This window comes from Salvelinus alpinus, chromosome 15 (genome assembly GCF_045679555.1).
Source record: "Salvelinus alpinus chromosome 15, SLU_Salpinus.1, whole genome shotgun sequence".
NCBI lineage: Eukaryota > Metazoa > Chordata > Actinopteri > Salmoniformes > Salmonidae > Salvelinus > Salvelinus alpinus.
Window position 1 is genome coordinate 5,055,518 of NC_092100.1, and position 26,364 is coordinate 5,081,881.

The 26,364-nt window shown below is 48.7% G+C and overlaps 1 protein-coding gene across 2 annotated transcripts in view; it reads right to left on the minus strand.

Moving 5' to 3' along the window:
- Positions 1-26,364, minus strand: part of LOC139539405 (tyrosine-protein kinase RYK-like) — a 180,687-nt gene that overhangs the window by 17,289 nt on the left and 137,034 nt on the right. For both annotated transcript variants that reach the window (XM_071342306.1, XM_071342307.1), the window contains 3 exons: positions 18,641-18,727; positions 16,982-17,051; positions 5,228-5,360 (listed from right to left, as the gene is read on the minus strand). In XM_071342306.1, the coding sequence (XP_071198407.1) occupies positions 5,228-5,360; positions 16,982-17,051; positions 18,641-18,727 (290 nt within the window). The remainder of the gene's footprint in view (positions 1-5,227; positions 5,361-16,981; positions 17,052-18,640; positions 18,728-26,364) is intronic.

Genomic DNA, 26,364 nt, shown 5'->3' on the forward strand with positions numbered 1-26,364 from the left:
CCGTCTCCTCTTCTTCATCTACACTGATTGAAGTGGATTTAACAAGTGACATCAATAAGAGATCATAGCTTTCACCTGGATTCACCTGGTCAGACTATGTCATGGAACAAGCAGGTGTTCCTAATGTTTTGTACGCTCAGTGTTTTGTCTTCATGTTTATTACGACAGCAGGAGGGGAAAACAACCTTTATGAGTATGTCCGTCAGCCGAATACAATAACCTACAGAATATATAGAGAGGACGGACGGGGAAGTCAAAGGGCTGGTGAAGGTCATGAACCATCCCAGAAATACATCTGTGATTGAGAAGGAAAGCTTTTATCATTTTCAAATCACAAGATTCGGTATGTTTTCAACTGCTGCACCTTAAAACAAAGCTTCTGTCTTCCTGGTTTGAAAGACGAATGTGTGTGTGTCGTGCTCAAGGCTGATTGATCGGTTGGATTTACATTACAGGCATATCAGAGGACGCCTGGTGCTAAAGGATTAAAAGGACCCCTGGAGTTACCAAGCACAAATGGGGTGATTGTTTCCCATGAGGAGACAGTCTCTGTCCTGCGCTTCAGCGTATTACACACTACATTAACACTTTAAGACCTGGGTATTGGTTGGTGTCAATTGGTGCCTAACTACTGGTCTGTGTTAACACTATTATAGGGCTAGACAAATGACAGTAGCAACCGTTTAGCTGTAATGCTAGAAGGGAAAATGTTAAGGTCATGTCTGAACGATGGGTATCAGCGTCACATATCAAATCACACATGGAACATGAACTATCAGGTGATTTACCCCCACTATTCTGCTGATGGATGACAATGTAGCGAGAGCAGACCTTATGTGCATATGACTGTAGTACAATGGTGGGACGACTGTAGTACACTGGTGGGACGACTGTAGTACACTGGTGGGACGACTGTAGTACAATGGTGGGATAACTGTAGTACAATGGTAGGACGACTGTAGTACGACAGCAGGACGACTGTAGTACACTGGTAGTACGACTGTAGTACACTGGTAGTACAATGGAGGTACGACTGTAGTACAATGATGGGACGGCTGTAGTACAATGGTGGGACGGCTGTAGTACAATGGTGGGACGGCTGTAGTACAACGGTGGGACGGCTGTAGTACAACGGTGGGACGACTGTAGTACAACGGTGGGACGACTGTAGTACAACGGTGGGACGACTGTAGTACAACGGTGGGACGACTGTAGTACATTGGTAGGACGACTGTAGTACAATGGTAGGACGGCGGCAGGACGACTGTAGTACGACAGCAGGACGACTGTAGTACAATGGTGGGACGACTGTAGTACAATGGTGGGACGACTGTAGTACAATGGTGGGACGACTGTAGTACACTGGTAGGACGACTGTAGTACAATGGTAGTACAACTGTTGTACACTGGTAGTACAATGGTGGTACGACTGTAGTACAATGGTGGGACGACTGTAGTACAATGGTGGGACGACTGTAGTACAATGGTGGGACGACTGTAGTACACTGGTAGGACGACTGTAGTACAATGGTAGTACAACTGTTGTACACTGGTAGTACAATGGTGGTACGACTGTAGTACAATGATGGGACGACTGTAGTACAATGGTGGGACGACTGTAGTACAATGGTGGGACGACTGTAGTACAATGGTGGGACGACTGTAGTACAATGGTGGGACGACTGTAGTACAATGGTGGGACGACTGTAGTACACTGGTAGGACGACTGTAGTACACTGGTAGGACGACTGTAGTACATTGGTAGGACGGCGGCAGGACGACTGTAGTACGACAGCAGGACGACTGTAGTACACTGGTAGTACGACTGTAGTACACTGGTAGTACAATGGTGGTACGACTGTAGTACAATGATGGGACGACTGTAGTACAATGGTGGGACGGCTGTAGTACAATGGTGGGACGACTGTAGTACAATGGTGGGACGGCTGTAGTACAATGGTGGGACGACTGTAGTACAATGGTGGGACGGCTGTAGTACAATGGTGGGACGACTGTAGTACAATGGTGGGACGACTGTAGTACAATGGTGGGACGACTGTAGTACACTGGTGGGACGACAGTAGTACACTGGTAGGACGACTGTAGTACATTGGTAGGATGACTGTAGTACAATGGTAGGATGGCGGCAGGACGACTGTAGTACGACAGCAGGACGACTGTAGTACGACAGCAGTAGTACACTGGTAGGACAATGGTGGGATAAATGTAGTACACTGGTGGGACGGCTGTAGTACAATGATGGGACGGCTGTAGTACAATGGTGGGACGACTGTAGTACAATGGTGGGACGACTGTAGTACAATGGTGGGACGACTGTAGTACAATGGTGGGACGACTGTAGTACAATGGTGGGACGACTGTAGTACAATGGTGGGACGACTGTAGTACACTGGTAGGACGACTGTAGTACAATGGTAGTACAACTGTTGTACACTGGTAGTACAATGGTGGTACGACTGTAGTACAATGGTGGGACGACTGTAGTACAATGGTGGGACGACTGTAGTACAATGGTGGGACGACTGTAGTACACTGGTAGGACGACTGTAGTACAATGGTAGTACAACTGTTGTACACTGGTAGTACAATGGTGGTACGACTGTAGTACAATGATGGGACGACTGTAGTACAATGGTGGGACGACTGTAGTACAATGGTGGGACGACTGTAGTACAATGGTGGGACGACTGTAGTACAATGGTGGGACGACTGTAGTACAATGGTGGGACGACTGTAGTACACTGGTAGGACGACTGTAGTACACTGGTAGGACGACTGTAGTACATTGGTAGGACGGCGGCAGGACGACTGTAGTACGACAGCAGGACGACTGTAGTACACTGGTAGTACGACTGTAGTACACTGGTAGTACAATGGTGGTACGACTGTAGTACAATGATGGGACGACTGTAGTACAATGGTGGGACGGCTGTAGTACAATGGTGGGACGACTGTAGTACAATGGTGGGACGGCTGTAGTACAATGGTGGGACGACTGTAGTACAATGGTGGGACGGCTGTAGTACAATGGTGGGACGACTGTAGTACAATGGTGGGACGACTGTAGTACAATGGTGGGACGACTGTAGTACACTGGTGGGACGACAGTAGTACACTGGTAGGACGACTGTAGTACATTGGTAGGATGACTGTAGTACAATGGTAGGATGGCGGCAGGACGACTGTAGTACGACAGCAGGACGACTGTAGTACGACAGCAGTAGTACACTGGTAGGACAATGGTGGGATAAATGTAGTACACTGGTGGGACGGCTGTAGTACAATGATGGGACGGCTGTAGTACAATGATGGGACGACTGTAGTACAATGGTGGGACGACTGTAGTACAATGGTGGGACGACTGTAGTACAATGGTGGGACGACTGTAGTACAATGGTGGGACGACTGTAGTACATTGGTAGGATGACTGTAGTACAATGGTAGGACGGCGGCAGGACGACTGTAGTACGACAGCAGGACGACTGTAGTACAACAGCAGTAGTACACTGGTAGGACGACTGTAGTACACTGGTAGGACAATGGTGGGACGACTGTAGTATACTGGTAGGACAATGGTGGGATAACTGTAGTACAATGGTAGGACGACGGCAGGACGACTGTAGTACACTGGTAGTACAATGGTGGGACGACTGTAGTACACTGGTAGTATAATGTGGGACGACTGTAGTACAATGGTGGGACGACTGTAGTACATTGGTGGGACAATGGTGGGACAACGGTAGTGTGACAGTAGGCCGGAGCCAGGGTTGGGATAATGGTAGGATGACAGTAGGCCGGAGCCAGGGTTAGGATAATGGTAGGATGACAGTAGGCCGGAGCCAGGGTTGGGATAACGGTAGGATGACAGTAGGCCGGAGCCAGGGTTGGGATAACGGTAGAATGACAGTAGGCCAGAGCCAGGGTTGGGATAACAGTAGGCTGGAGAGAGGGTTGGGATAATGGTAGGATGACAGTAGGCCGGAGACAGGGTTGGGATAATGGTAGGATGACAGTAGACCGGAGCCAGGGTTGGGTTAATGGTAGGATGACAGTAGGCCGGAGCCAGGGTTGGGATAATGGTAGGATGACAGTAGGCCGGAGCCAGGGTTGGGATAATGGTAGATTGACAGTATGCCGGAGCCAGGGTTGGGATAATGGTAGGATGACAGTAGACCAGAGCCAGGGTTGGGATACTGGTAGGATGACAGTAGGCCGGAGCCAGGGTTGGGATAACGGTAGGATGACAGTTGGCTGGAGAGAGGGTTGGGATAACAGTAGAATGACAGTAGGCCAGAGCCAGGGATGGGATAACGGTAGGATGACAGTAGGCTGGAGAGAAGGTTGGGATAATGGTAGGATGACAGTAGGCCGGAGACAGGGTTGGGATAATGGTAGGATGACAGTAGACCGGAGCCAGGGTTGGGTTAATGGTAGGATGACAGTAGGCCGGAGCCAGGGTTGGGATAATGGTAGGATGACAGTAGGCCGGAGCCAGGGTTGGGATAATGGTAGGATGACAGTATGCCGGAGCCAGGGTTGGGATAATGGTAGGATGACAGTAGGCCGGAGCCAGGGTTGGGATACTGGTAGGATGACAGTAGGCCAGAGCCAGGGTTGGGATAACGGTAGGATGACAGTAGGCCGGAGAGAGGGTTGGGATAACGGTAGGATGACAGTAGGCCAGAGCCAGGGTTAGGATAATGGTAGGATGACAGTAGGCCCGGAGCTAGGGTTGGGATAATGGTAGGATGACAGTAGGCCGGAGAGGGGGTTGGGATAGTGGTAGGATGACAGTAGGCCGGAGAGAGGGTTGGGATAGTGGTAGGATGACAGTAGGCCGGAGAGAGGGTTGAGATAATGGTAGGATGACAGTAGGCCGGAGAGAGGGTTGGGATAATGGTAGGATGACAGTAGGCCGGAGAGAGGGTTGGGATAATGGTAGGATGACAGTAGGCCGGAGAGAGGGTTGGGATAATGGTAGGATGACAGTAGGCCAGAGCCAGGGCTGGGATAATGGTAGGATGACAGTAGGCCAGAGCCAGGGTTGGGATAATGGTAGGATGATAGTAGGCCAGAGCCAGGGTTGGGATAATGGTAGGATGACAGTAGTCCAGAGCCAGGGTTGGGATAACGGTAGGATGACAGTAGGCCAGAGCCAGGGTTAGGATAATGGTAGGATGACAGTAGGCCGGAGCCAGGAGCTCACCTGTGGGTTGTTGGCCTCGGCCAGCTTGCACTGTCTCAGGAACAGTTTGAGGTTACCCCAGTTCATATAGGGCAGTAGTACCATAGGCCTCTCTCCCTCCTCTGTGCACACGTGGCTGATGGGCAGCAGGTTCCTGGAGGACAGGACAACTGGGAGGTTAATAGGAGAGAAAATACTGCACATATCAACGAGGCTATCTAGCAGAAGTGACTGATAATAGGAGAGAGGGCAAGATAACACACTACTAAAATGACACTGATCCAGGTGTTACAGGGGGGGGGGGGGGTGGCAAGATAACACACTACTAAAATGACACTGATCCAGGTGTTACAGGGGGGGGGGGTGGCAAGATAACACACTACTAAAATGACACTGATCCAGGTGTTACAGGGGGGGGGGTGGCAAGATAACACACTACTAAAATGACACTGATCCAGGTGTTACAGGGGGGGGGCAAGATAACACACTACTAAAATGACACTGATCCAGGTGTTACAGGGGGGGGGGTGGGTGGCAAGATAACACACTACTAAAATGACACTGATCCAGGTGTTACAGGGGGGGGGGTGGCAAGATAACACAATACTAAAATGACACTGATCCAGGTGTTACTGGAGGGGGGGGGGCAAGATAACACACCACTAAAATGACACTGATCCAGGTGTTACTGGAGGGGGGGGGCAAGATAACACACCACTAAAATGACACTGATCCAGGTGTTACCGGGGGGGGGGGGGGGGGCAAGATAACACAATACTAAAATGAATGGACACTTAATTGATCCAGGTGTGTCTCATTAAGATAAACATCACATTTGGAAGAGAGACCTGTTGAATCCAGTAATCTATCGAGCCAGGTTCAAATGGAAATGTGTTTTCTGGCTTTCCCAACACCCCCCAGAGAAACACATAATAATATCAACAATAATACAGAATGTAAGTGAGTTCTGGAAAATATTTATCCTGTGTCTCAACACGGTAACTTCGCTGAGTTGGGCCTAAATTCTGTGGAAGAACGGTGAGGTTTTAAAACGTAAAGCACTTTGCGTGACAACGTGTCACATAGGAGGGACTTCTGGGAAGGTAAGTTGTGATGTTTCTGTGTGACTGACCCAAACTTCAGGAAATCTTTGACTATGTACAGACTCAGTGAGCATAGCCTTGCTATTGAGAAAGGCCGCCGTAGACAGACATGGCTCTCAAGAGAAGTTGTGTGCACACTATGTGCACACTGCCCACAAAATGAGGTGGAAACTGAGCTGCACTTCCTAACCTCCTGCCCAATGTATGACCATATTAGAGACACATATTTCCTCTCAGATTACACAGATCCACAAAGAATTCGAAAACAAATCCAATTTTGATAAACTCCCATATCTACTGGGTGAAATTCCACAGTGTTCCATCACAGCAGCAAGATGTGTGACCTGTTGCCACAAGAAAAGGGCAACCAGTGAAGAACAAACACCATTGTAAATACAATCCATATTTATATTGATTTATTTTCCCTTTTGTACTTTAACCATTTGTACAACACTGTATAAAGACATAATATGACATTTGAAATGTCTTTATTCTTTTGGAACTTCTGTAAGTGTAATGTTTACTGTTCATTTTTATTGTTTATTATCTACTTCACTTGCAATATAAACATATGTTTCCCATGCCAATAAAGCCTCTTAAATTTAAATTAAGGAGGAAGCTCCTTGGAGAGAGCACTGTGACCCCCTGACCTCAGGAAAGGAAAGAGGAAGGTGTGGGCCCAGCGTGGAGGAACTGACAAAGCATTCACAGAATCACACACGTGGGGCTGTGACGGTAATAGGACACGAGTGTAACTGACGGGTCTGGATAAAGACCATCATGGAAATAAAATGACTGTCAAAACATATGCCTACATTCATTTTAGGATTTTAATTTATTTTTAATTAGCTTTATTTTAATGTGTATAAACTTGACCTAACAGCAGGAGTGTTTACTAATGATTCTAACTTAGTCTATTAAACACTCTACATCTCCTCCTCTTTCCAACTGGCCTCTGATGCTGGAGCAGCTATCTGCTAGATGTGTGGAGGTGTGGAGTGATGATGGAGCAGCTATCTGCTGGATGTCTGGAGGTGTAGAGTGATGATGGAGCAGCTATCTGCTAGATGTGTGGAGGTGTAGAGTGATGATGGAGCAGCTATCTGCTAGATGTGTGGAGGTGTAGAGTGATGCTGGAGCAGCTATCTGCTAGATGTGTGGAGGTGTAGAGTGATGATGGAGCAGCTATCTGCTAGATGTGTGGAGGTGTAGAGTGATGATGGAGCAGCTATCTGCTAGATGTGTGGAGGTGTAGAGTGATGATGGAGCAGCTATCTGCTGGATGTGTGGAGGTGTAGAGTGATGCTGGAGCAGCTATCTGCTGGATGTGTGGAGGTGTAGAGTGATGATGGAGCAGCTATCTGCTAGATGTGTGGAGGTGTAGAGTGATGATGGAGCAGCTATCTGCTAGATGTGTGGAGGTGTAGAGTGATGCTGGAGCAGCTATCTGCTAGATGTGTGGAGGTGTAGAGTGATGATGGAGCAGCTATCTGCTAGATGTGTGGAGGTGTAGAGTGATGATGGAGCAGCTATCTGCTAGATGTGTGGAGGTGTAGAGTGATGATGGAGCAGCTATCTGCTGGATGTGTGGAGGTGTAGAGTGATGCTGGAGCAGCTATCTGCTGGATGTGTGGAGGTGTAGAGTGATGATGGAGCAGCTATCTGCTAGATGTGTGGAGGTGTAGAGTGATGCTGGAGCAGCTATCTGCTAGATGTGTGGAGGTGTAGAGTGATGCTGGAGCAGCTATCTGCTAGATGTGTGGAGGTGTAGAGTGATGATGGAGCAGCTATCTGCTAGATGTGTGGAGGTGTAGAGTGATGATGGAGCAGCTATCTGCTGGATGTGTGGAGGTGTAGAGTGATGATGGAGCAGCTATCTGCTGGATGTGTGGAGGTGTAGAGTGATGCTGGAGCAGCTATCTGCTGGATGTGTGGAGGTGTAGAGTGATGATGGAGCAGCTATCTGCTAGATGTGTGGAGGTGTAGAGTGATGATGGAGCAGCTATCTGCTAGATGTGTGGAGGTGTAGAGTGATGCTGGAGCAGCTATCTGCTGGATGTGTGGAGGTGTAGAGTGATGATGGAGCAGCTATCTGCTAGATGTGTGGAGGTGTAGAGTGATGCTGGAGCAGCTCTCTGCTAGATGTGTGGAGGTGTAGTGATGCTGGAGCAGCTATCTGCTAGATGTGTGGAGGTGTAGAGTGATGATGGAGCAGCTATCTGCTGGATGTGTAGAGGTGTAGAGTGATGCTGGAGCAGCTATCTGCTGGATGTGTGGAGGTGTAGAGTGATGATGGAGAAGCTTTCTGCTGGATGTGTGGAGGTGTAGAGTGATGATGGAGCAGCTATCTGCTAGATGTGTGGAGGTGTAGTGATGCTGGAGCAGCTATCTGCTAGATGTGTGGAGGTGTAGAGTGACGCTGGAGCAGCTATCTGCTGGATGTGTGGAGGTGTAGAGTGACGCTGGAGCAGCTATCTGCTGGATGTGTGGAGGTGTAGAGTGATGCTGGAGCAGCTATCTGCTGGATGTGTGGAGGTGTAGAGTGATGCTGGAGCAGCTATCTGCTGGATGTGTGGAGGTGTAGAGTGATGATGGAGCAGCTATCTGCTAGATGTGTGGAGGTGTAGAGTGATGATGGAGCAGCTATCTGCTAGATGTGTGGAGGTGTAGAGTGATGATGGAGCAGCTATCTGCTGGATGTGTGGAGGTGTAGAGTGATGCTGGAGCAGCTATCTGCTGGATGTGTGGAGGTGTAGAGTGATGCTGGAGCAGCTATCTGCTGGATGTGTGGAGGTGTAGAGTGATGATGGAGCAGCTATCTGCTAGATGTGTGGAGGTGTAGAGTGATGCTGGAGCAGCTATCTGCTAGATGTGTGGAGGTGTAGAGTGATGCTGGAGCAGCTATCTGCTAGATGTGTGGAGGTGTAGAGTGATGCTGGAGCAGCTATCTGCTAGATGTGTGGAGGTGTAGAGTGATGATGGAGCAGCTATCTGCTAGATGTGTGGAGGTGTAGAGTGATGCTGGAGCAGCTATCTGCTAGATGTGTGGAGGTGTAGAGTGATGATGGAGCAGCTATCTGCTAGATGTGTGGAGGTGTAGAGTGATGCTGGAGCAGCTATCTGCTAGATGTGTGGAGGTGTAGAGTGATGATGGAGCAGCTATCTGCTGGATGTGTGGAGGTGTAGAGTGATGCTGGAGCAGCTATCTGCTGGATGTGTGGAGGTGTAGAGTGATGCTGGAGCAGCTATCTGCTGGATGTGTGGAGGTGTAGAGTGATGCTGGAGCAGCTATCTGCTAGATGTGTGGAGGTGTAGAGTGATGCTGGAGCAGCTATCTGCTAGATGTGTGGAGGTGTAGAGTGATGCTGGAGCAGCTATCTGCTAGATGTGTGAAGGTGTAGAGTGATGATGGAGCAGCTATCTGCTAGATGTGTGGAGGTGTAGAGTGATGCTGGAGCAGCTATCTGCTAGATGTGTGGAGGTGTAGAGTGATGATGGAGCAGCTATCTGCTAGATGTGTGGAGGTGTAGAGTGATGCTGGAGCAGCTATCTGCTAGATGTGTGGAGGTGTAGAGTGATGCTGGAGCAGCTATCTGCTAGATGTGTGGAGGTGTAGAGTGATGATGGAGCAGCTATCTGCTGGATGTGTGGAGGTGTAGAGTGATGCTGGAGCAGCTATCTGCTGGATGTGTGGAGGTGTAGAGTGATGATGGAGCAGCTATCTGCTGGATGTGTGGAGGTGTAGAGTGATGCTGGAGCAGCTATCTGCTGGATGTGTGGAGGTGTAGAGTGATGCTGGAGCAGCTATCTGCTGGATGTGTGGAGGTGTAGAGTGATGATGGAGCAGCTATCTGCTGGATGTGTGGAGGTGTAGAGTGATGATGGAGCAGCTATCTGCTGGATGTGTGGAGGTGTAGAGTGATGCTGGAGCAGCTATCTGCTGGATGTGTGGAGGTGTAGAGTGATGCTGGAGCAGCTATCTGCTGGATGTGTGGAGGTGTAGAGTGATGATGGAGCAGCTATCTGCTAGATGTGTGGAGGTGTAGAGTGATGCTCCAGCAGCTATCTGCTGGATGTGTGGAGGTGTAGAGTGATGCTGGAGCAGCTATCTGCTAGATGTGTGGAGGTGTAGAGTGATGCTGGAGCAGCTATCTGCTAGATGTGTGGAGGTGTAGAGTGATGCTGGAGCAGCTATCTGCTAGATGTGTGGAGGTGTAGAGTGATGCTGGAGCAGCTATCTGCTAGATGTGTGGAGGTGTAGAGTGATGATGGAGCAGCTATCTGCTAGATGTGTGGAGGTGTAGAGTGATGATGGAGCAGCTATCTGCTAGATGTGTGGAGGTGTAGAGTGATGCTGGAGCAGCTATCTGCTGGATGTGTGGAGGTGTAGAGTGATGCTGGAGCAGGTATCTGCTAGCTGTGTGGAGGTGTAGAGTGATGCTGGAGCAGCTATCTGCTGGATGTGTGGAGGTGTAGAGTGATGCTGGAGCAGCTATCTGCTAGATGTGTGGAGGTGTAGAGTGATGCTGGAGCAGCTATCTGCTAGATGTGTGGAGGTGTAGAGTGATGCTGGAGCAGCTATCTGCTAGATGTGTGGAGGTGTAGAGTGATGCTGGAGCAGCTATCTGCTGGATGTGTGGAGGTGTAGAGTGATGATGGAGCAGCTATCTGCTAGATGTGTGGAGGTGTAGAGTGATGCTGGAGCAGCTATCTGCTAGATGTGTGGAGGTGTAGAGTGATGCTGGAGCAGCTATCTGCTAGATCTGTGGAGGTGTAGAGTGATGCTGGAGCAGCTATCTGCTAGATGTGTGGAGGTGTAGAGTGATGATGGAGCAGCTATCTGCTAGATGTGTGGAGGTGTAGAGTGATGCTGGAGCAGCTATCTGCTGGATGTGTAGAGTGATGATGGAGCAGCTATCTGCTAGATGTGTGGAGGTGTAGAGTGATGCTGGAGCAGCTATCTGCTAGATGTGTGGAGGTGTAGAGTGATGATGGAGCAGCTATCTGCTAGATGTGTGGAGGTGTAGAGTGATGCTGGAGCAGCTATCTGCTAGATGTGTGGAGGTGTAGAGTGATGATGGAGCAGCTATCTGCTGGATGTGTGGAGGTGTAGAGTGATGCTGGAGCAGCTATCTGCTAGATGTGTGGAGGTGTAGAGTGATGATGGAGCAGCTATCTGCTAGATGTGTGGAGGTGTAGAGTGATGCTGGAGCAGCTATCTGCTGGATGTGTAGAGTGATGATGGAGCAGCTATCTGCTAGATGTGTGGAGGTGTAGAGTGATGCTGGAGCAGCTATCTGCTAGATGTGTGGAGGTGTAGAGTGATGATGGAGCAGCTATCTGCTAGATGTGTGGAGGTGTAGAGTGATGCTGGAGCAGCTATCTGCTAGATGTGTGGAGGTGTAGAGTGATGATGGAGCAGCTATCTGCTGGATGTGTGGAGGTGTAGAGTGATGCTGGAGCAGCTATCTGCTAGATGTGTGGAGGTGTAGAGTGATGATGGAGCAGCTATCTGCTAGATGTGTGGAGGTGTAGAGTGATGCTGGAGCAGCTATCTGCTGGATGTGTAGAGTGATGATGGAGCAGCTATCTGCTAGATGTGTGGAGGTGTAGAGTGATGCTGGAGCAGCTATCTGCTAGATGTGTGGAGGTGTAGAGTGATGATGGAGCAGCTATCTGCTAGATGTGTGGAGGTGTAGAGTGATGCTGGAGCAGCTATCTGCTAGATGTGTGGAGGTGTAGAGTGATGATGGAGCAGCTATCTGCTGGATGTGTGGAGGTGTAGAGTGATGCTGGAGCAGCTATCTGCTAGATGTGTGGAGGTGTAGAGTGATGATGGAGCAGCTATCTGCTGGATGTGCAGGTGAGTGAGGGCTGGTAGGGGACGCAGAGAGAAGCAGGTGAGTGGGGGCTGGTAGGGGACGCAGAGAGAAGCAGGTGAGTGGGGGCTGGTAGGGGACGCAGAGAGAAGCAGGTGAGTGGGGGCTGGTAGGGGACGCAGAGAGAAGCAGGTGAGTGGGGGCTGGTAGGGGACGCAGAGAGAAGCAGGTGAGTGGGGGCTGGTAGGGGACGCAGAGAGAAGCAGGTGAGTGGGGGCTGGTAGGGGACGCAGAGAGAAGCAGGTGAGTGGGGGCTGGTAGGGGACGCAGAGAGAAGCAGGTGAGTGGGGGCTGGTAGGGGACGCAGAGAGAAGCAGGTGAGTGGGGGCTGGTAGGGGACGCAGAGAGAAGCAGGTGAGTGGGGGCTGGTAGGGGATGCAGAGAGAAGCAGGTGAGTGGGGGCTGGTAGGGGATGCAGAGAGAAGCAGGTGAGTGGGGGCTGGTAGGGGATGCAGAGAGAAGCAGGTGAGTGGGGGCTGGTAGGGGATGCAGAGAGAAGCAGGTGAGTGGGGGCTGGTAGGGGACGCAGAGAGAAGCAGGTGAGTGGGGGCTGGTAGGGGACGCAGAGAGAAGCAGGTGAGTGGGGGCTGGTAGGGGACGCAGAGAGAAGCAGGTGAGTGGGGGCTGGTAGGGGACGCAGAGAGAAGCAGGTGAGTGGGGGCTGGTAGGGGACGCAGAGAGAAGCAGGTGAGTGGGGGCTGGTAGGGGACGCAGAGAGAAGCAGGTGAGTGGGGGCTGGTAGGGGACGCAGAGAGAAGCAGGTGAGTGGGGGCTGGTAGGGGACGCAGAGAGAAGCAGGTGAGTGGGGGCTGGTAGGGGACGCAGAGAGAAGCAGGTGAGTGGGGGCTGGTAGGGGACGCAGAGAGAAGCAGGTGAGTGGGGGCTGGTAGGGGACGCAGAGAGAAGCAGGTGAGTGGGGGCTGGTAGGGGACGCAGAGAGAAGCAGGTGAGTGGGGGCTGGTAGGGGACGCAGAGAGAAGCAGGTGAGTGGGGGCTGGTAGGGGATGCAGAGAGAAGCAGGTGAGTGGGGGCTGGTAGGGGATGCAGAGAGAAGCAGGTGAGTGGGGGCTGGTAGGGGATGCAGAGAGAAGCAGGTGAGTGGGGGCTGGTAGGGGATGCAGAGAGAAGCAGGTGAGTGGGGGCTGGTAGGGGATGCAGAGAGAAGCAGGTGAGTGGGGGCTGGTAGGGGATGCAGAGAGAAGCAGGTGAGTGGGGGCTGGTAGGGGATGCTGAGAGAAGCAGGTGAGTGGGGGCTGGTAGGGGATGCAGAGAGAAGCAGGTGAGTGGGGGCTGGTAGGGGATGCAGAGAGAAGCAGGTGAGTGGGGGCTGTTAGGGGATGCAGAGAGAAGCAGGTGAGTGGGGTCTGGTAGGGGATGCAGAGAGAAGCAGGTGAGTGGGGGCTGGTAGGGGATGCTGAGAGAAGCAGGTGAGTGGGGGCTGGTAGGGGATGCAGAGAGAAGCAGGTGAGTGGGGGCTGGTAGGGGATGCAGAGAGAAGCAGGTGAGTGGGGGCTGGTAGGGGATGCAGATGGCTGATTACAGCTGCCACAGCTGATATGTGCATGATTGTGAAGTAAATATGATTGGACCTGCTCATACAAGAGACTAGTGGCAGTTGCTTAAATTCAACTGAATGTATCAACAAACCTGACTTTATAATCATTATAGCAGGCGCCAGGAGGTTCTTTAGATCGGTCGGGCTGAAAAAGTCGATACTATCATATAAACTGTACTACTACGGTATACTAAAATGTTCATAAGTATCGTGACATTTTGGTACTGGTATACCGTGCAACACTACAATAGAGATTAGAAACAATACATTCCATTGCATGAGTCACATCAGTTAACATCATTTAAACTAACGTTCTACATTACCGTGGACATTATTGCGTCACAATACCAGGCAGCCATTGACCGTTTACCCATGAGTTTTACCTGTCAAATTGCCAGGATTAGAGGTGCCAAGCCCTTTTGTTTTCATTCTATTTCTGTGTGCTGCTGCTGCTGCATTGTGGGAAGTGTGTGTGTATCTTGTTCTTTTCTTTGACATGTTCCAGTCATAGCAGACCGACAGACAGTGGTTTTTCACAGAACGAGGAACCACATAAGAGAACAGTATGTGATCTTTAGTGTGGGAAGCCTATGGCCCTCTCAACGGGTTTCCATGGTAGCGCCTAATTCAAGGAAGCTGTGTTGTTTACCTTTCAGCCGTGGTATACGGCTGGAATGCTGTTATGAAGACCACGTTGGAAACAAATGTTTTAATAAAAAATATAAATAATTCAAAAATGTATTAAAACAAAAAAACTTTTTTTTTACCCAAATAAATTCAACCAATCAGTATCCAGGATCCAAACTACCAGTTTTATAATAATGTCATCTTTAGTAGTAGGAACCCAGGGTCAAAAATAGTTTCCAGTACAGGGCAAAGGTGGTTGTTATGACAATAGCATTAGAATGAATGTGTGGGATGATGACAGTCATTGCTGAGCAGACAGCTGAAAGACAGTGGAATCATTGCATAACACAGTGACGTCCTGTAAGGTCTGGACACTGACTTCCTATAAGGTATGGGACTGCGTGTGTCTTGTCTGGTCATGCATGACATGTCAAAATAAACAAACAAGGAAGCTAGGGGCCAGCCTATGGTGAGTGTATTTGTAGTATACAAATGGGGCTGCAGGTAGCCTAGTGGTTAGAGCATTGGGTGAGTAACCGAAAGGTTGCTGGATCGAATCCCCGAGCTGAGAAGGTAAAAATCTGTCGTTCTTCCCCTGAACAAGGCAGTTAACCCACTGTTCCTAGGCCGTCATTGTAAATAAGAATTTGTTCTTAATGGACATGCCTAGTTAAATATATATATATTTTTTTAAATACACTGAGTGTACAAAACATTAGGAACACCATCCTAATATTTTCACCCCCTTTTGTCCTCAGATCAGCCTCAATTTGTCGGGGGAATGGACTCTACAAAATGTCGAAAGCGTTAGCGTTCCGCATGCATGATGGTCCATGTTGACTCCAATGCGTCCCACAGTTGTGTCAAGTTGGCTGGACCATTCTTGATACACACGGGAAACTATTTTGTCTTTCCCATTCACCCTCTGAATGGCACAAATACACAATCCATGTCTCAAGGCTTAAAAATCCTTCTTTAACCCGTCTCCTCCCCTTCATCTACACTGATAGAAGTGGATTTAACAAGTGACATCAATAAGGTATCATAGCTTCCACCTGGATTCACCTGGTCAATCTATGGCAGGTGTTCCCAAACTGGGGTCGGCACAATGCCGTCGGGGGTACGCCAAATAAAAATGGGATTCACATTTTTTCTTTCATATATACAGTGGGGCAAAAAGGTATTTAGTCAGCCACCAATTGTGCAAGTTCTCCCACTTAAAAAGATGAGAGAGGCCTGTAATTTTCATCATAGGTACTCTTCAAATATGACAGACCAACTGAGAATTTTTTTCTCCAGAAAATCACAATTTTTTATGAATTTATTTGCAAATTATGGTGAAAAATAAGTATTTGGTCAATAACAAAAGTTTATCTCAATACTTTGTTATATACCCTTTGTTGGCAATGACAGAGGTCAAACGTTTTCTGTAAGTCTTCACAAGGTTTTCACACACTGTTGCTGGTATTTTGGCCCATTCCTCCATGCAGATCTCCTCTAGAGCAGTGATGTTTTGGGGCTGTTGCTGGGCAACACTGCCTTGGCAAATCGCGCTGATAAGACACTGATGCCCTTTGCAACCACGTACCTATGTGAGAGTGGATTCTCGGCCCTCACTAGCATGAAAACTAAATACAGGCACAGACTGTGTGTGGAAAATGATTTAAGACTGAGACTCTCTCCAATACAACCCAACATTGCAGAGTTATGTGCATCCTTTCAAGAACACCCTTCTCATTAACCTGGGGTGAGTTATTCACCATTTTTGATGAACAAATAAGGTTTTATATGTAAGATGGTTAAATGAAGAGCAAAATTATTGATTATTATATTATTATTTGTGCCCTGGTCCTATAAGAGTTCTTTGTCACTTCCCGTGAGCCGGGTTGTGACGACAACTCACACTTATTCTAATGTTTAATAAATGTATCGTTTAGTTTGTGTGTGTGTGTGTGTGTGTGTGTGTGTGTGTGTGTGTGTGTGTGTGTGTGTGTGTGTGGCAGGCTTACAATGATGGCAAAAACAACATTTGAGAGTACAGCTGACCCTGGTGCTAGAGAGGGTACAGCTGACCCTGGAGCTAGAGGGGGTACAGCTGACCCTGGTGCTAGAGGGGGTACAGCTGACCCTGGTGCTAGAGGGGGTACATCTGACCCTGGAGCTAGAGGGGGTACAGCTGACCCTGGTGCTAGAGGGGGTACAGCTGACCCTGGTGCTAGAGGGGGTACAGCTGACCCTGGAGCTAGAGGGGGTACAGCTGACCCTGGAGCTAGAGGGGGTACAGCTGACCCTGGAGCTAGAGGGGGTACAGCTGACCCTGGTGCTAGAGGGGGTACAGATGACCCTGGAGCTAGAGGGGGTACAGCTGACCCTGGAGCTAGAGGGGGTACAGCTGACCCTGGTGCTAGAGGGGGTACAGCTGACCCTGGTGCTAGAGGGGGTACAGCTGACCCTGGTGCTAGAGGGGGTACAGCTGGAGGTTGAATGTGTGAAGGGGTACGGGACTATAACATGTTTGGGAACCACTGGTCTATGGTATAGAAAGAGCAGGTGTACTGTGACTTCAGGTATCCATCTGATCTTGTTGTGATGATTTGATTTGATTGATTACCTGTGATGAAGTCCTCGTAGTTTACAGCTCTCCGTAAGCATCATGGTCACCTGCACCTCAGATGCATGGTCTAATGGACGAGAGAAGAGAGTGAAAGAGAGAAAACAAAAGGAGAAGATGAGAGACTCGAGTTTAGTAGTAGAAATTCCACAGAGCATAAATCTGGAGATGCGTTGCAGTTTTTAAAGAACACCCAAAATTTAAGTTTTGGAAAGCAACCGCAGTAAACCACACAGTAGATCACTGGTGTAAGAACGTTCTAAACCTTCTTGGCCAAGCTGAGCCATGAACATTCCTCCTGACCAAAACAAATTTTAAAAATAAGGGTCACGTCACAGTCTAACAGCCCTCTTGACAACACCCTTCTATATTCTCCTAGAACGGCACCAGTCAGTGCTTTCCTGTGAGCGTTATATCATCTTTAGTCGGAAACACAGAGACGCTCGATTGACCCTTGCCAAGCTGCACAGAGGCCCAAGACCTGGGTTCTATCAGTATTTACAATCTTTCAAAACATTTCCCAATTGGCTCTAGTCTGGCTGAAGTGTCAGAGGGGCGGGGATTGAACCCTGATTCTATTGGTTCCAATGTGCCAGCTAAGGTCAATAAAAGAACAGATAAAAGTATTTGAAGTGATTTTGAATACGATTCGAACCCATATCTGCAGAGGGCCGTGTTTAATCTGGGAGAGAGGGAGTGGCTCTCTTTGGAAGCAGACATGCTTCCTGCCCTCGGGGCCTGCTGGGAGGAAGAGGAGGAGGACAAAGCAGGACCCGGGTATGGTTGGCATGGGGGTTGGGCACAGTGTTCATGGTCTGGTACCCACCCTGGATAAACATGGAAGTGCTAGAGGAGCTAGAGGGCAAAGGTCAGCTGGGAGGGACACGTGAACCTGAGAACGTCTGTGGGAAACAGAGACGCTGTGTGGACTGTGGTTTTAACGGGTTACCTCAACCTGTTATTCAACCTGCCACGTGCTCACTATACGGGGGCAGTGGCGCACCTCAAAACAGACACATTTTCTGGCACCTTGAATCACGCAACCCCCTCCCCCGTGACCTTTGTTGAGTTTTAGAGAGGAGTCAAGAGGTCAAAGAGGTTAAGAGTTCACCGTACCCATATCTAACCCCGACTCATAGCCTTGGGTTAACCTTATGGTCTAATTGAATAGGTTATTAGAGAATAGCCCAACTAAGAGCTGTTCTCTCGGCATCACCAGCAGATATGATGCAGACCACTCACATGCTGAGCAAAAGAAATGAGAAAAGGCGATATGTGTTTGGTGGGAAATTCAACCCATCAGATAGTATAGGGGTAAGACAGACATAACAACTTGGTATAATCAGATGAGATGGCACGGTATAAAATCAGGGACCTCAAGCCATCCTAACACTCTGCCAAGACCTTTATTTTCAAAGTTGCCCATGAAAGGAAGATGGCGGGAAATGTTACAACAATGTTTCAATTAACGATGAGGACACAATGCTTGTAACACTGGAGCGAAGTAGAGGAAGCAGTGATAAGGGAATGAACGGGTTGCAGACAGTGACGAGGGAATGAATGGGTTGCAGACAGTGATGAGGGAATGAATGGGTTGCAGACAGTGATGAGGGAATGAATGGGTTGCAGACAGTGATGAGGGAATGAATGACTGCGTACCTTTCACAGTCTTCACAAAGCACTGCTTCTCCTTGGCTGGGTCCTTCTCGTCCAACAGAACACCATGGAAAATGCGGCCAAACGTTCCTGTGAAAGAAAGAACAGCACATATTTTATTAGGGGAAAAGGTCCTCTATAAATGTCTCACTCCTGGTGTCCCCCAGGGCCATGTACTAGGCCCTCTCCTGGTGTCCCCCAGGGCCCTGTACTATGCCCTCTCCTGTTATCACTACTGGTGTCCCCCAGGGCTTGGTACTAGGTCCTCTTTATTGTCTCAGTACTGGTGTCCTCCAGGGACCTGTACTAGGCCCTCTCCTGTTCTCACTACTGGTGTCCCCCAGGGGCCTGTACTAGGCCCTCTCCTGTTCTCACTACTGGTGTCCCCCAGGGCTTGGTACTAGGTCCTCTTTAATGGCTCAGTACTGGTGTACTCCAGGGACCTGTACTAGACTAGGCCCTCATGTTCTCACTACTGGTGTCCCCCAGGGCTCTGCACTAGGTCCTCTATAATGTCCTAAACTAATACCCTATACAGAAATGTTATGGTATGTTGGCTGAAAAAAAAAGCCCAATTTATAAAGTCCCATTTTTACCACATTCTTGCCATGAAAAGCTTTTTATATCTCCCGTGCATAGGCCTGAAATTTTAGGAGTGGAAGTAGATGTGGGCCGATGTGTGTTGACGTCTATTTTTATAAATCCATTGAATGTACACCATCACAAATAAATTATTAAATTGTTTTTGGCAGGTCCTAAGAAACACAAGACTAATAAATGTATTTTCAAAAGAATAGACTGGCATATTTGGAGTGCAACCTATATGCTAAACGGCTGAGCCATTAAATCCATAATTATTTTATTCATCAAACATACTTCGGCTACTCTGTACACAATCAACACATTTTATAATATATATAAAATATATAAATGAAATAAAACAGAACAAAATACAAATCATATTTTTCCCATACAACTTGTGTACAACTTGACATGTGGAATCGCTGTCATATAAAGCTATTTTTTAGAAAACAGAGCTCATGCTTTTCTGATCCGCGGTTTCAATCCCTTTCCTACCCTCACTCCCCTTTGTTAGGGAGCAGGTGTAGGGGGTCGTTTCAATCCCTTTCCTACCCTCACTCCCCTTTGTTAGGGAGCAGGTGTAGGGTCGTTTCAATCCCTTTCCTACCCTCACTCCCCTTTGTTAAGGAGCAGGCGTAGGGTCGTTTCAATCCCTTTCCTACCCTCACTCCCCTTTGTTAGGGAGCAGGTGTAGGGGGTCGTTTCAATCCCTTTCCTACCCTCACTCCCCTTTGTTAGGGAGCAGGTGTAGGGTCGTTTCAATCCCTTTCCTACCCTCACTCCCCTTTGTTAAGGAGCAGGCGTAGGGTCTTACACTGAAGGGATCTTCATCATGATATCGATAGAAAACAACAGCAATCTATATTTTCAAAAACATGTGAGTCTCGTGTTCATATTTCACAACCTCGACAGGCGTTAGGAGTTAGGAGACACGATCGAGCAAAAATAATAGGCCTAGACTTGATTTAGGCTACATTATAGCACGCTAAATGTTTCTGATCGGTGATAGCTACACCACCTCTTATTATATTACAAATATACAGACGGAGATTCAGGGAAACATAAATCGCATTGATTGATTGAGACGAGTTACATGTTTTTTGTCGGGAGTAGGCCTAGGCTACTAAGCGACTGAAGTGCAAAAATAATCAACTTGTTACGCTACGTAACACGATGACAAAATGTTCTGATCAGTGATAATGAATGACCCAACTAGACAAGATGATCATGAGCAGCACTCACCTCAACTTAGCTAACATTTCTACAGCCTAATCAATATCCAAATGGAGATCCAGTGGAGAAAACAATAAATAATAATCTGACATTGATTGATTTATCAAGCCGATTGCGAAACGGTGCTGAAATATACGGAATAAAAATATAAAAGGCATCATGCAACAATATCAAAGATTTTACTGAGTTACAGTTCATATAAGGATATCTGTCAATTTAAATAAATAAATTAAGCCCTAATCTATGGATTTCACATGACTGGGCAGGGGTGCAGCCATGGGTGGGCCAGGGAAGGCAGGGGTGCAGCCATGGGAGGGCATAGTCCCACCCACTACGGAGCCAGGCTCAGCCAATTAGAATTTGTTTTTCCCCCCACAGGTCCCACAGGTCAAGAAGCCCAATGTGGAGGTCCTGGAATGGCGTGGTTACACGTGGTCTGCGGTTGTGAGACCAGTTGGAAGTACTGTCAAATTCTCTAAAATGAGAATTTGGCAGTACGTCCAAGATTAAATTACTCGGCAACAGTTCTGGTGGACATTCCTGTAAATCAGGATTGCACACACTCTCAAAGTTGAGACATAGGCTGTACTGTGTTGTGTGACAAAACGGCACATTTTAGAGGAGCCTTACATTGTCCCCAGCACAAGGTGCACCTGTGTAATGATCATGCTGTTTAATCAGCTTATTGATATGTCACAACTGTCATGTGGATGGATGATCTTGGCAAAGACAAAATGCTCACTAAGAGGGATGGAAACAAATGTGTGCTTCATTTGAGAGAAATAAGCATTTGTTCGTATGAAACATTTCTGGGCTATTTTCATTTGGTTTCATCAGACCAGAGAATCTTGTTTCTCATGGTCTGAGTCCTTTATGTGCCTTTTACTGAGGAGTGGCTTCCGTCTTGCCACTCTACCATAAAGGCCTGATCGGTTGAGTGCTGCAGAGATGGTTGTCCTTCTGGAAGGTTCTCCCATCACCACAGAGGAATTCTGGAGCTCTGTCAGAGTAACCATTGAGTTTAACCATAGAGACATTCAATGTTGCAGAATGTTTTTGCTTACCTTCCCCAGATCTGTGCCTCGACACAATCCTGTCTCGGAGCTCTACGGACAATTCCATCGACCTCATGGCTTGGGTTTTGCTCTGACATGCGCTGTCAACTGTGGGACCTTATATAGACAGGTGTGTGCCTTTCCAAATCATGTCCAATCAATGTAATTTACCACAGGTGGACTCCAATCAAGTTGTAGAAACATCTCAAGGATGATCAATAGAAACAAGATGCACCTGAGCTCAATTTCGAGTCTCATAGCAAAGGGTCTGAATACTTAAGTAAATACTATATTTAAAAAAGTGTTGTAATATATATTTGCAAACATGTCTAAAAACCTGTTTTCGCTATGACATTACGGGGTATTGGGATGTCATTATGGGGTATTGGGATGTCATTATGGGGTATTGGGATGTCATTATGGGGTATGGTGATGTCATTATGGGGTATTGTGATGTCATTATGGGGTGTTGTGATGTCATTATGGGGTATTGTGATGTCATTATGGGGTATTGGGATGTCATTATGGGGTATTGGGATGTCATTATGGGGTATTGGGATGTCATTATGGGGTATTGGGATGTCATTATGTGGTATTGTGATGTCATTATGGGGTATTGTGATGTCATTATGTGGTATTGTATGTAGATTGAAGAGATTAAAAAAAAAAAAAATCCATTTTAGAATAAGGCTGTAAGGTAACAAAATGTGGAAAAAGTCAAGAGGTCTGAATACTTCCTAAATGCACTGTAAATAAACTCTAACCAAAATTCAAGGGAAAATGGCCAAGTGGGTGACATTATCCAATGGGGGGGTTGTGTCTGTATAACAGTAGAAAAAAAACTCAAATAAGTAACCAAAATGTATAACAGAACAGACCAGAGCAGAGCCTTCTACTCAACAGACCAGAGCAGGGCACTTCAGAGCGTTCACCTCAATAGACAAGGGCAGGGCAGGTCAGGGCCATCTCAACAGACCAGGGCAGAGCAGGGCCTTCTCCTCAACAGACCAGACCAGAGCAGGGCCTTCTCAAAAGACGAGGGCAAGGCAGGGCCTTCTCAACAGACCAGGGCAGAGCAGGGCCTTCTCCTCAACAGACCAGAGCAGGGCCTTCTCAAAAGACCAGGGCAAGGCAGGGCCTTCTCAACAGACCAGGGCAGAGCCGGGCCTTCTCCTCAACAGACCAGGACAGAGCAGGGCCTTCTCCTCAACAGACCAGGGCAGAGCAGGGCCTTCTCCTCAACAGACCAGGGCAGAGCAGGGCCTTCTCCTCAACAGACCAGGGCAAGGCCTTCTCCTCAACAGACCAGGGCAGGGCCATATTCTCAACAAACCAGAACCAGACCATATTCTCAACAAACCAGAACCAGACCAATCTCCTCAACAGACCAGACCAATCTCCTCAACAGACCAGACCAATCTCCTCAACAGACCAGACCAATCTCCTCAACAGACCAGACCAATCTCCTCAACAGACCAGACCAGGGCCATATCTCCGGGGCTTTGTTACTTTGGCAGGACCACTCCTTCTCTCACTCACACTTAAGCAACTGGGGGGAACTTATGTTCACTGTTCTGCAATGATGATGATGAGGATAAACGTTGTAATAGTACTTCCTGAGACTGGAATATGATACACAGTGTTCTCTTCGTTGTGATAGCATTACCATTGTTATTACGTCAATGAGAACCATCAGAGTTATTCTTGATGTATTCTAACAAAGTATTCTGTGTGATGCCATCAGTTGAGTTATACCACCGCATTCCCGATCTTAGTGTTGGTAGGTAATGGGAGCTGGTCGTTGGAAGTAGTGTACAGCTCATTACACCAGAGATCGCCTCAGACCATGTTGAGCCCGTTCCACCACAGATCGCCTCTGACCATGTTGAGCCCGTTACACCAGAGATCCCCTCTGACCATGTTGAGCCCGTTACACCAGAGATCGCCTCTGACCATGTTGACCCCGTTACACCACAGATCACCTCTGACCATGTTGAGCCCGTTACACCAGAGATCGCCTCTGACCATGTTGAGCCCGTTACACCAGAGATCCCCTCTGACCATGTTGAGCCCGTTACACCAGAGATCCCCTCTGACCATGTTGAGCCCGTTACACCAGAGATCCCCTCTGACCATGTTGAGCCCGTTACACCAGAGATCCCCTCTGTCCATGTTGAGCCCGTTACACCAGAGATCCCCTCTGACCATGTTGACCCCGTTACACCAGAGATCGCCTCTGACCATGTTGAGCCCATTACACCAGAGATCCTCTGACCATGTTGAGCCCGTTACACCAGAGATCCCCTCTGACCATGTTGAGCCCGTTACACCAGAGATCCCCTCTGACCATGTTGAGCCCGTTACACCAGAGATCCCCTCTGTCCATGTTGAGCCCGTTACACCAGAGATCCCCTCTGACCATGTTGACCCCGTTACACCAGAGATCGCCTCTGACCATGTTGAGCCCATTACACCAGAGATCACCTCTGACCATGTTGAGCCCATTACACCAGAGATCCCCTCTGACCATGTTGAGCCCATTACAGAGATCCCCTCTGACCATGTTGAGCCCATTACACCAGAGATAGAGTCTGACCATGTTGAGCCCATAACAGAGATCCCCTCTGACCATGTTGAGCCCATTACAGAGATCCCCTCTGACCATGTTGAGCCCATTACACCAGAGATCCCCTCTGACCATGTTGAGCCCATTACACCAGAGATCCCCTCTGACCATGTTGAGCCCATTACACCAGAGATAGAGTCTGACCATGTTGAGCCCATTACAGAGATCCCCTCTGACCATGTTGAGCCCATTACAGAGATCCCCTCTGACCATGTTGAGCCCATTACACCAGAGATCCCCTCTGACCATGTTGAGCCCATTACACCAGAGATCCCCTCTGACCATGTTGAGCCCATTACACCAGAGATCCCCTCTGACCATGTTGAGCCCATTACACCAGAGATAGAGTCTGACCATGTTGAGCCCATTACAGAGATCCCCTCTGACCATGTTGAGCCCATTACAGAGATCCCCTCTGACCATGTTGAGCCCATTACACCAGAGATCCCCTCTGACCATGTTGAGCCCATTACACCAGAGATCGCCTCTGACCATGTTGACCCCGTTACACCAGAGATCGCCTCTGACCATGTTGAGCCCATTACACCAGAGATCACCTCTGACCATGTTGAGCCCATTACACCAGAGATCCCCTCTGACCATGTTGAGCCCATTACACCAGAGATCGCCTCTGACCATGTTGAGCCCATTACAGAGATCCCCTCTGACCATGTTGAGCCCATTACACCAGAGATCCCCTCTGACCATGTTGAGCCCATTACACCAGAGATCCCCTCTGACCATGTTGAGCCCATTACACCAGAGATCCCCTCTGACCATGTTGAGCCCATTACAGAGATCCCCTCTGACCATGTTGAGCCCATTACAGAGATCCCCTCTGACCATGTTGAGCCCATTACACCAGAGATCCCCTCTGACCATGTTGAGCCCGTTACACCAGAGATCCCCTCTGTCCATGTTGAGCCCGTTACACCAGAGATCCCCTCTGACCATGTTGACCCCGTTACACCAGAGATCGCCTCTGACCATGTTGACCCCGTTACACCAGAGATCACCTCTGACCATGTTGAGCCCATTACACCAGAGATCCCCTCTGACCATGTTGAGCCCATTACACCAGAGATAGAGTCTGACCATGTTGAGCCCATTACAGAGATCCCCTCTGACCATGTTGAGCCCATTACAGAGATCCCCTCTGACCATGTTGAGCCCATTACAGAGATCCCCTCTGACCATGTTGAGCCCATTACACCAGAGATCCCCTCTGACCATGTTGAGCCCATTACACCAGAGATCCCCTCTGACCATGTTGAGCCCATTACACCAGAGATAGAGTCTGACCATGTTGACCCCGTTACACCAGAGATCGCCTCTGACCATGTTGAGCCCATTACACCAGAGATCACCTCTGACCATGTTGAGCCCATTACACCAGAGATCCCCTCTGACCATGTTGAGCCCATTACACCAGAGATCGCCTCTGACCATGTTGAGCCCATTACACCAGAGATCACCTCTGACCATGTTGAGCCCATTACACCAGAGATCCCCTCTGACCATGTTGAGCCCATTACACCAGAGATCGCCTCTGACCATGTTGAGCCCATTACAGAGATCCCCTCTGACCATGTTGAGCCCATTACACCAGAGATCCCCTCTGACCATGTTGAGCCCATTACACCAGAGATCCCCTCTGACCATGTTGAGCCCATTACACCAGAGATCCCCTCTGACCATGTTGAGCCCATTACAGAGATCCCCTCTGACCATGTTGAGCCCATTACAGAGATCCCCTCTGACCATGTTGAGCCCATTACACCAGAGATCCCCTCTGACCATGTTGAGCCCGTTACACCAGAGATCCCCTCTGTCCATGTTGAGCCCGTTACACCAGAGATCCCCTCTGACCATGTTGACCCCGTTACACCAGAGATCGCCTCTGACCATGTTGAGCCCATTACACCAGAGATCCCCTCTGACCATGTTGAGCCCATTACACCAGAGATCCCCTCTGACCATGTTGAGCCCATTACACCAGAGATAGAGTCTGACCATGTTGAGCCCATTACAGAGATCCCCTCTGACCATGTTGAGCCCATTACAGAGATCCCCTCTGACCATGTTGAGCCCATTACAGAGATCCCCTCTGACCATGTTGAGCCCATTACACCAGAGATCCCCTCTGACCATGTTGAGCCCATTACACCAGAGATCCCCTCTGACCATGTTGAGCCCATTACACCAGAGAGTCTGACCAGACCCAACAAGAT